The sequence below is a fragment of the Ciona intestinalis genome, chromosome 13 (assembly GCF_000224145.3).
Source record: "Ciona intestinalis chromosome 13, KH, whole genome shotgun sequence".
NCBI classification, from domain to species: Eukaryota; Metazoa; Chordata; class Ascidiacea; order Phlebobranchia; family Cionidae; genus Ciona; species Ciona intestinalis.
Genome location: NC_020178.2, coordinates 307,226 through 318,403, shown reverse-complemented (window position 1 = coordinate 318,403; position 11,178 = coordinate 307,226). Strand labels below are relative to the sequence as shown.

Below are 11,178 nucleotides of genomic sequence, written 5' to 3'. Positions count from 1 at the left end.
TATCTCGACCATTTCCTAGCATGGTATCAGCACCGCGACCATGGAGCAAGTANCTCGCTCTGTGTNTTCGAAGAAATGAAACTTGTAAGCTAAATATGGGATAAATATATGGGTGTAAATTATGCATTAATAAGTGTCGAAGTAACGATAGTTATAACACGGGTGTTCTGTTTCATACACCTCGTATCTGCTTACAAGCTACAATGTATGTAGCCTTGGTGGTCTCTGTTTTGCAGAAATTAAACTCGTGTATGCTAAAAGGGGAGTTAAAATGATTGGAATGTGTTTTTAAGTATTGGGCGTTGAACGAATATGTCAAAGGCTGTTACTACATAAGCGTAAAGCTAAGTATGTAATCTAATATGATAGTGTTTAAATTGTATGTAGAAAACAATTGTCAATAAAGTTACATACGTGGTAACTTGTAAGCGGGTATGAGGTGTATGAAACAGAACACCCGTGTTATAACGACTGTCGTTTTCCACGCAAGGATAAAGAACATTCAATCATTCGTTTTCATAGGACCCAGAAAAAGAGATTCGAAAACTGTCTAACTTTCTGGGCTTGAACAAATCAGACGACGAAATCAACCGAGTTGTCGATGCGACTTCATTTAATGCAATGAGACAAAAACAAGAAGACGCCAAAGCGAATGTAAATGAAGTGCGAAAGAATATGAACCTTGTACGAAAAGGTTGGTAACAAATTTATTTTTTTCCGAATATTCTTTCATTTGTTCATTTATTTATTAATTCATTTACTCCTTGTCATTTATTCATTCTTTTCTGGTCATTCATTGATTCATTCATTCATTCATTCCTGGTCATTCATTCATTCATTCATTCATTCATTTCTGGTCATTCATTCATACATTCATTTATTCACTCATCCAAACATTTATCGTTGTTATTTGTTAAAAACACGATCAAGAATTTACCTAAAATTAACCTTTTAAAGGTAGAGTATCTGAACAAGTTTATAGGGTAGGGTAGGGAAGATGGGAAACCTTTAGCACATAATATTCAAATATCCTGATCGAGTTTTGAACAACTAACAACGGTCTATGGGAGTCGTGAGAATACAGTTTTATAATTCCTTGAATGTTCTTTGTTTACTGCCAAATGGGACGAAAAAATATTAGGTTTCCAATCTTCCCCCACCCTACTGTATTGCCTGGCAGAAGTAACATATTAACCTATTTACTGTTTAGGAATCATTGGCGATTGGAAAAACCATTTTACAGTTGCCCAGTCTGAGGCGATGGATCGACTGGTTGCTGAAAAAACTAAAGGCATGGATTTCAAATTCATTTTTTCAGCCTAAAAAATTCCATCTAAAATCTAGAACCATTATGGTAAATTACGCCAATTTATATGAGTTTTAAGGCTATGATTTTGTAATATATTACTAAAATACAAGTTATTCTACAAATGAATGCATTTTCCTAATTTTAAAAAGCCAAACGGTCAAAAATATTATTTGTTTTTTTAACTAACCTATCCATTGTTAATACAATTCTGTGTCAGTTGTTTTAAAATTGTTGCTTTTTGCTCCATTTTTCGATCAAAAATCTTTAGTAATTGTATTTGACCGTAATGAGTTGATTTATCCAAAGAGATTGGTTTTAATCTCTTTGGATTTATCTAAGAATAATCACCCACAAAGTTACATACTTAGTATAACTCGTAACCTAGAACGAGGTGTATGAAACAGAACATCTGTGTTATAATGACTACAGTCGTTGCCCATCACGCATGGCGGGTAAATAAGTCTATTTTTAACTCAAAATATCTGTATATAGTAGACTAGTGCTATCGTGTTCTTAATTTTGTAAAATTTTGATTGATTTTCGTATATATTAATTTTTATGATTTGAAAAATAAATTTTGTAGTTATTTACAAGTATTGTGTTTGCATTTTAATGATAGCTATAATACGCGCGTTAGTCAAACGCAACATATTTATTTAAAACCTACTGCGTGGACAAAAATACAGAAAGCCTGCGCAATATGACAAAGTTTCATGCAACTGAGCCATAAATCCGAGGTTCCACGGCGTGCCTCGCTGTAGGACATAAGGTATATATAATAGAATGTCTGAAAGTCATGTAAAACCCATGAAACATTCGATTGTGTTAAAAAACTAGCGCCCACAATATATACAAAGTGATAGTTTAAATATCACAGTCAAACAAAAGATCGTCCCCATTTAGACTCACCGACAGCTTGAATTAATGGACGCGGTATCCAAGTTTCCTTCGCGAAGATTGTTTACTTTTTCTCTTATTATTTCTCGCTAAATTTCTGCAAGAAAATGGAGAATTTAGACAAATACGAAGAATTACAGACTTGCACACGCGAAATGGCGGATAATTACTGTTCTAAGCACAAAAATAGCCACGAAAAAGAGTTTTTAGCGGCCGAAAAGAGGCTGATTGAAACAGTTGAAAAATTGATTGATTTGCCCAATAACATAACTCAACAAGGTACATAAAGATATATATATGTTACCGCTGATCGTTACTAATATAAAAAATATTACACTGTAGGTGTAAAACATAATACACTAGTTCTATGTTTAACATAAAACATGGTACACTGTATGTTTAATATAAAAAAACATAGCTATGTAAAAACAAATGCAAGAACTGCAGTTTCCACAATGCTTACTAGTTACCATGTATGTAACTTTGTGGGTGATTATTTACTGCATTGTTTATATTTTTCTGTGAAAAGTTTTATACAATCAACAAATAAGCACTGGGTTAGAGCAGTTATAAGTCTTGCTCAAGAACACATATGCCCACAATGGTAGCAGCATTAAGCCATTTGAGCACTACTATCTTAAAAAGTTTATATTAATTAACAAATTGGTGCTTGACAAAGAGCATGAGGTGTAAAGACTAATTATATATTACAAAGAATTACATAAAATTTTACATATAATGATGTAATTATATTAGATATGATTATGCACACACAATTTATTTCACGAAAATTATACAATTTTTTTCCAACACAGACATTCTGACAATTATCTACATTGTTGGCTGTGGTTTAAACAGAAGCAACTTTAACCAAGTTACAAGGAGAAAATATGCAACACTAGTATTTGAAACTGCAGTTCAAATTTATGAAAATGCACCAGTGGAAAACAGGTCAGTATAAATGTAAACAATTAAGCATGCGATTGTTTTGCAAATATGTAATAATCTAGCGACATTTATGAATGAAATATACAAGCACAAAAATAGATTCATATTCGATTCCATGTGGGTGAGGTCCTACAGCACAGCCCACAAGATTTTGTCCAGAGGTCACACAAGTCATATGAAATATATGTTAACTTGTAAGTGGGCACAAGGAATATAAAACAGAACACTTGTGTTATAATGACTGTCAGTTCCCACTCCCAGCCATATAATGGAACGAATGTGTTATAAGATAAATAAGTGACATTTATCATAAATCCAAGAAAAAATGCACAGTGAAAGAAACCAAATACAATGCAATTATATTCTGCAATTACACTAAATTTAAGATATGTTTTTTGTTTTTGCCATTAAGTTTTTTTTAATTTTTTTCTATATTAGGTCCAGTCCTGATTCTGATGAAATAATGATCATGAAAATCAAGTTTGAATTGGCTCAGATATATAGTTCTAATGGACAGGTGAACTAGGATTGTTGAACTTAATGTATGTTAAATATATGGTAATGTATTATAACTCAACATTGAGCATGAGGTGTATGAATACACAACGTGTGTCTGGTGTATAAGAAGACACCTATGTTATAACTCAACAGTGAGCATGAGGTGTATGAAGTTTGGTGTATAAGAAGACACCCATGTTGTAACGCTTATGTAAATTATATATTGTTTATATACTGTTTAGGTAAAAGAGAGCATTCAACATTACCAACACTCTTTGGCAATTTCCATTCACTATAATGATGTTGCTAATCAAAAAGAGGTAAATGGCTGTTATACCATTACAGTAGGCATGAAACACATGAAAACACCATGTGTGTCTGGTGTATAAGAAGACACCTATGTTATAACTTGACAGCGAGCATAAGGTGTATGAATACATCATGTGTGTCTGGTGTATAAGAAAACACCCATGTTATAACTCAACAGTAAGCATAAGGTGTATGAATACACCATGTGTGTCTGGTGTATAAGAAGACACTCATGTTATAACTCAACAGTGAGCATGAGGTGTACGAGCACACTTTAAATTTAGAACCAAATCTTCACAAATTAACAAATATTTTTTTCTAATTAGATTCTGCTTTGTTTAAGCAAATCTCTAATGGAATTAAAGTTATATGAAGAAGCAACAATATCAATTCTAATACTGCTTGCTATTAAAAAAGATGTGTTTAATGCTCTAAATGGGAATTTGGAGTCTTTACGGTAAAATATAAATTTTAGAATTTAAAAAAAACTACTTGAGTTTTTGATTTTATTTGTTTTGCTGTTGCGTGTACATAACTGCATTACATTCTTGAATTAAATTATTTTAAACTGTTCTTTTATATCTATTTATAAATTCATAAGCGCCAACTTTTTAAAATACAGGGGAGGCAGGGATAGTTAGACACACAATCTTATGAAACAATTCTAACTTATTGGTTGTGATGTTTACTGAATAATGCAGTGTAGAAAATTCCAGGGTTGTCCTGCCTACCCCGCCACCCCAGGTTTGGTGGCTAAAAATAAGTTGCTGTAATCTGTGTACGATTCTGTTTTTTTTCTGCTACCAGGTATAATGTTAAACAATCTTTCAAAGGCTTATCTGGTATGAAAAAACATAATATATTTCAGACGTTTTTACACATTTCCTGATAAAGTCTTGCCGAATAGCAGGTGAAACATCAAAAATACAGTACGTTTTTTCATACCAGATGAACTGTTGCAACAGTTTTAATATAACATGCAGAGGAAACGTCAGAAATACACTACGATTTTTTCATACCAATTGAGCCTTGAAAAAATATCGCTAAAACAGTTTGTATTTTGTAGGGTCCACTGGCCTGTAGAAATAGAACACAGTGTGCATTTTGACCTATGTGTTGCATATGAGAATATTGGATTACTGGACAAAGCAATTGAAGAAGCAAACCAGCTTAAAAATCTTGAAACAGAAATTACAAAAAATGAAAACAATATTAAGTTTTTTAAGGTAATTTTGTAAATTAGGTATTATATATGTCAATGGTCTCAGTACATTGTATTCTACATGGATGAGGTCCTTGTTAAATGATTCAAGATTTAGGACTGCTCATATGTATATATTAATATGAAAAAATAAATATACCTTATTTGGGGACAGTTATACATAGGAGGCAGTTAACTATTGGCATGGAGTATAGACTGATACATATGTATAGTACTCTTAGGTAAGATGGATACCGTTAGCACTTAAATCCCATATTTTCTGATCCTGTTTTTAACAATTAACAATGCTCTTTGGAGTCGTAAGGATTCGGTTATATAATTCTGTAAATATTGTTTGCGGATTATCAAATGGGACGAGAAAAAGAATGAAAACATAGACTATTAAACCCTCTAACCCCAGCCTACTATACACTATTAAACCTTAAAATATTTGTACTTAGTGTTAGTACATTTTTTTTGTATTTTTTCCAGGCAAATTCTGTTCTTGGCCACTTGGAAGAAAAAGTTGGGAATTTTGAGCAGGCTTTACTATGTTATAGAGCATGGCTGACAGAAATCACTGAACAGAATGGAAATACAGAAGGTACAACTAGTATTTGAGTTTTAAACTTTACAAATATTAATCTTTTTTGGAATTAGTTGTTAACATGCCTGACTTTGAATTGACATCAGGCGTTATAACACGGGTGTTGTTTCATACACCTTATGTCTGCTTAGGAGTTACTATGTAACCACCTATGTAACTTTGTGAGTGATTATGTTGGTGTGCCTTCAGCTTTTTGGGTTAAGCCTTGAGGCTTCTACCATTGTGGGCATTTATGTCTTTGGGCAAGGCAATTGCTCTAACCCATTGGTCACTTTTAAGTTGTCTAAATTGTCACCTATACACTACAAGAAGTCACCCGCAAAGTTACATATGTGGTAACTCATAAGCGAGCATGAAGTTTTTGAAACAGAACACCTGTAATATAACGACTGTTGTTGCCCTGCAACGTGAGGATAAATTAATTACATTCAAAAGTTAAAAATGTATTATAACCAAATCAGACATATATATGTTAAATTCAGATCATTAGTTACTCTAGTTATAGGTAATGGCTTAATTCATTTGTTACAGAACAAAAGGCTCAAGCACTTAAATTTGTTGGACAAGTTTTGCTGAAACTCAATAAACACAGTGATGCCCAACAGTGTTTCCAGACAATTTTACAAATATCAAGGTAAAGAAATTATGCTATTACTCGACAGTAAGCATGAGGTGTATGAATACACCATGTGTGTCTGGTGTATAAGAAGACACCCAAGAAATGCGGCTTTAAACTTCTAAACCAATAATTACCAATACCATTACAGAAACCTAACTGAAACTTGGCAAATTGAGGCTTTACTGCTGTTAGGTGAAACTGAATTGAACACAAACTTGCCAGAAGCATGCTCACTGTTTAAACAGGCATTAAAACTCTGTCAAAATTTGAGACACGAGAATTTGGATCTAGAAGTACAGTGCATGCTGAAGGTATTTAAATTTATTTGATGCTGTATTTGTCATGGAGTAGTGGTTAGCGCACCTGCCTCTAGCCCAGAGGGTACAGGTTTAAGGCTTGACGCTACTACTATTGCAGGTATATGTGTTCTTAGGCAAGACAATTTTTTAAACCCAGTGGCCGCTAATGGGTTGTCTAAATTGTCAGCCATACATAAAAAAATCCCAAAAAATAATCACCGACAAAGTAACATACATGGTAACTCATAAGCGGGCATGAGGTGTATGAAACAGAACACCCGTGTTATAACGACTATCATTATTACGTGGCATAGTGGTTAGCGCGCCTGCTTGTAACCCAGAGAAAATGGGTTCGAGGCTCGACGCTGCTACCATTGTGGGCGTATGTGTCCTTGGGCAAGACAATCAACCGCAATTGCTCCAACCCAGTGGTCACTAATGGGTTGTCCAAATTATTATACTGTCGTTTTCCGGCTACGCGAGAATAAAGTAAGTTACATTCATTCATTCATAGGATGTTGCAGTTTTTGAAAAGGAACAACGTTTCGGTCACGCTTTATACCAATGTGAATGTGCATTATCATTAGCAAAGAAATTAGGAGCAAACCAAATGGTCAAAAAACTGGAGCTAAAAGTTGCAATTCTTAGCCAGCATTCTACCTCAGAAAAAGTAAGTTTTTTGACACAGTATTTATTTAAATGTTTCGTTATTATTATTACTGTACAGTATTCATTGTAAAGTTTTGTTAGGAAAATATGTTCTCAAATACTAATGGACTAGCTTGACAAACAGATATATAACATAACTGCTACCATTGTGGGCGTATGTGTCCTTTGGAAGACACCTAACAGCAATTGCTCAAACCTATTTGTCCCAAAAAAATGTACAAAACAATACCCACAAAGTTACATATGTGGTAACTCTTAAGCAAGCACAAGACGTGTAAAACAGAACGCCCGTGTTATAACGATTATCATTACCCCGCCACGCGATGATAAACTTCATTTATACCAAAAAGTTTCATTCATTTATACCAAACATACATTTCAGGAGTTATTGTACGCAGTCAGCGTATTATACACACATATTACAGAAGCTCTAACAACCAAATCAAATTTACAAAGTGATGGCATTAAAACTTTAGCATTTGAAGATGTTATAATGCTAGACAACTGCTTTAAGGCCCTCCAGGTATTTTAGAACTTTTCTTGTCTCAATTTACTATTTTTTTTACACCCTTGGCTGTATTCGAACCTAGAATTCCTGTTTCTTCAACCGTAGTCTTTATTCAAATCCAGGATCTCTGGTTCTCCAGCCCTGGCCTGTATTTGAACCTAGGATCCCTAGTTCTCCAACTATAGCCTGTATTTAAACTAAGAACCCCTGTTTCTCCAACCCTAGCCTTTATTTGAACCCAGGATCCCTGGTTCTCAAACTCCAACCTGTATTTGAACTCAGAATCCATGGTTCCCAATTCTAGCCTGTATTTAAACTAAGAATCATTGGTTCTCTAACCCAGGCCTAGATTTGAATCCAGTAACTCTTACAGTTTATGTTGTATTTTAGGTTGTATTACAGAGACTTGGTGAAACCAAACTATCTTTGGCTGTATCAGAATGCCATAAGTGCCAGGAATATTGCCAAGCAAGAAATGAACTGCCAACATTACCCAAATTGAACATGAAAGGTAAACATTGTTGTAACTTAACAGTGAGCATGAAGTGTATGAATACACTATGTGTGTCTGGTGTATAAGAAGCCACCCATGTTATAACTTGACAGTGAGCATGAGGTGTATGAACACCCATGTTATAACTCAACAGTGAGCATGGGTGTAAGACACCCATAGGTGTAAGACACCCATGTTATAACTCAACAGTGAGCATGAGGTGTATGAATACACCATGTGTGCCTGGTGTATAAGAAGACACCCATGTTATAACTCAACAGTGAGCATGAGGTGTATGAATACACCATGTGTGCCTGGTGTATTAGAAGACATCCATGTTATAACTTGACAGTGAGCATGAGGTGTATGAATACACCATGTGTGTCTGGTGTACAAAAATACATTTATATTATAACTCGACAATGAGCATGAGGTAATGTTTTACAGATCTTAATATAACTGAACCAACTGAAGAAATTCAAGTTAAAATATTGGAAGCAAATGAAATACTTTCCCCAGCAGCAGGCGTTACAATACTTAACTACACACTCCTGGATACAGGTATTTACACTATATTCTATAGTAATGTATATAGGTTAAATACATATGTATATATTCATATAATTGGGAAAGTGGCTAACTCTAGCATAATTTTTAGGTCCTGATAAGACCTTACCCATATAGAATAGAACTGTCCTAATACAAATTCATATAAAGTCAACCATTATAAAATATGAAGCGAAAAATTTAGAATGAAAATTCTAAAACCTAACTTTCAAAAACAAAACGAGAGTTAAATGACCATAAGTTTATACAATTTCTAGCTAACTGTTATTTTAAAACTAATTACCCACAAAGTTACATACATGGTAACTCGTAAACAGGCTATAGGTGTATGAAACAGAACACCCTTGTTACAGCGACTGTTGTTGCCAACCACGTGAGGATAAATAAGTCACATTCATTCATTTAAACTTAAAAGCAGGAGGTGTATGAAATAGAACACCTGTGTTATAACAACTATAAATTTATTCAACTTCAAGCTTTTCTGTTTTTTTATCAGGTTTTCTGTTACAAGTATGCAAAGACACTCATGTCTGTATGAGTTACTTGCTGTCTGACCAAGTGGTCAACCCACAAAAAGTTATGTTACGTTTAAAAGATTTGGTCCAAAATTTACAGAAAAGGGAAAAGGGCAGTTTGTCTGTGAATGAATGCACAATATACAACACAGAGAACAGGTTTGAACTGGATTTATCTGGTTTAGCAATGTTAGTATTTTGATTTATGTGTGTAATAAGGTGTATGGATACACTATATGTGTCTGGTGTATAAGAAGACACCCATGTTATAACTTGACAGTGAGCATGAGGTGTATGAATACACTATATGTGTCTGGTGTATAAGAAGACACCCATGTTATAACTCAACAGTGAGCATGAGGTGTATGAATACACCATGTGTGTCTGGTGTATAAGAAGACACCCTGTTATAACTTGACAGTAAGCATGAGGTGTATGAATACACTATGTGTCTGGTGTATAAGAAGACACCCATGTTATAACTCGACAGTGAGCATGAGGTGCATATCTAAACCCCAATACAAGAATTCTACAACTCGACAATGGGCATAAGTAACACTTACAACCAATACAGGTCCATGCCGACAAATGCTTCCGAAAAAACAGGCAAATTAAACATTTTACTTCCAAAACTTGACAAAAGCAAGAAACAGCAAGGAGCTGGTGACATGCCAGATGAAATGGTCCGAACAGAGAAAAAACAAGTCAAATTCTCAGAAAATGTGGTTTCCGATTACATACTAAAAGAAGGGAAAATAAATGAAAAATCTGGTAACTTGGTCTTTTATAATGATTATAGTAACATAATATAACCTAATAACCCTACAACTGTTTTTAAGTACATGCAGTAGCAAAACAAGTAAAATTAAAAGTAATACAAAATGGTTAGCCACAAAGTAACATACTGGTAACTCGTAAGCGGACATGAGGTGTATGAAACAAAACACCCATATTATAATGACTATCATTGCCCTGCTACGTGAGGATAAATAAGTTGCATTCATTCAAACATAAATCAAAACATTAAAATATGTCTTTACATTTTACAGAAACTGTAACAAAAACCACATCTGAACTGGACACACTACAAGAGTTATATTCAATTCTTATACAACCTGTGAGCTCTGTTCTATCAAAACTAGAAGATGCTGCAGCCCTATGTGTCGTAACAGAATCATATTTATTTAAGGTAAGATGTACATGTAATTATAGTGCACTAAGTGTATGGTGTATAGGAAGACACTTATGTTGGATGTATATGTCCTTAGCTCCATGTATATTGTATATACAGTATATATTGTATGTTTGAAAGATCTTCTAGCAAGTGTGTTATAACTTAACAGTGAGCATGAGGTGTATGAATACACCATGTGTGTCTGATGTATAAGAAGACACCCATGTTATAACTCAACAGTGAGCATGAGGTGTATGAATACACCATGTGTGTCTGGTGTATAAGATGATACCCATGTTATAACTTGACAGTGAGCATGAGATGTATGAGTACACATGCGCTAGTATATGAAAACACTTACATAAACTAACTCCTAATTAAAATATATCATAGATTCCATTCGATGAACTGGTTAGCACTATAGATGGAAAAAGTCTTGGTGAAAAATTCAACGTCACAACAATACCTTGTGTATCTGTTCTTAGCCCAAAGTAAGAGCTGTAGCGTTGGCGTGACTATTTTCATTAAATAAAAGTAAAACGTTTTTTGATAAAATCCAAAAAAC

At 34.1% G+C, this 11,178-nt stretch overlaps 2 protein-coding genes and 1 long non-coding RNA gene across 4 annotated transcripts in view; 2 read left to right on the top strand and 1 right to left on the bottom strand.

Moving 5' to 3' along the window:
* Window positions 1-1,278, top strand: part of LOC101242909 (sulfotransferase 6B1-like) — a 16,991-nt gene extending 15,713 nt beyond the window's left edge. The window contains exons 7-8 of the transcript XR_003396520.1: window positions 523-694; window positions 1,211-1,278. The gene's annotated coding sequence lies outside the window, so the exon portion shown is untranslated. The remainder of the gene's footprint in view (window positions 1-522; window positions 695-1,210) is intronic.
* The window catches only part of LOC113474827, a 13,795-nt gene continuing 2,617 nt past the window's right edge, over window positions 1-11,178 (bottom strand). Inside the window, exons 2-3 of the long non-coding RNA XR_003396523.1 lie at window positions 2,219-2,303; window positions 1-89 (exon numbers count right to left, since the gene is read on the bottom strand). This is a non-coding gene — a long non-coding RNA (uncharacterized LOC113474827). The remainder of the gene's footprint in view (window positions 90-2,218; window positions 2,304-11,178) is intronic.
* The window catches only part of LOC108950033, a 21,332-nt gene continuing 12,443 nt past the window's right edge, over window positions 2,290-11,178 (top strand). For both annotated transcript variants that reach the window (XM_026837349.1, XM_026837350.1), the window contains exons 1-17: window positions 2,290-2,485; window positions 3,022-3,157; window positions 3,593-3,671; window positions 3,895-3,972; window positions 4,288-4,418; window positions 5,028-5,187; window positions 5,655-5,766; window positions 6,301-6,403; window positions 6,537-6,699; window positions 7,202-7,357; window positions 7,739-7,879; window positions 8,255-8,375; window positions 8,805-8,918; window positions 9,421-9,598; window positions 10,014-10,210; window positions 10,489-10,628; window positions 11,007-11,104. In XM_026837349.1, coding sequence (XP_026693150.1) covers window positions 2,314-2,485; window positions 3,022-3,157; window positions 3,593-3,671; window positions 3,895-3,972; window positions 4,288-4,418; window positions 5,028-5,187; window positions 5,655-5,766; window positions 6,301-6,403; window positions 6,537-6,699; window positions 7,202-7,357; window positions 7,739-7,879; window positions 8,255-8,375; window positions 8,805-8,918; window positions 9,421-9,598; window positions 10,014-10,210; window positions 10,489-10,628; window positions 11,007-11,104 — 2,279 coding nt within the window. In that variant the 5' untranslated portion in view covers window positions 2,290-2,313. The remainder of the gene's footprint in view (window positions 2,486-3,021; window positions 3,158-3,592; window positions 3,672-3,894; window positions 3,973-4,287; window positions 4,419-5,027; window positions 5,188-5,654; window positions 5,767-6,300; window positions 6,404-6,536; window positions 6,700-7,201; window positions 7,358-7,738; window positions 7,880-8,254; window positions 8,376-8,804; window positions 8,919-9,420; window positions 9,599-10,013; window positions 10,211-10,488; window positions 10,629-11,006; window positions 11,105-11,178) is intronic.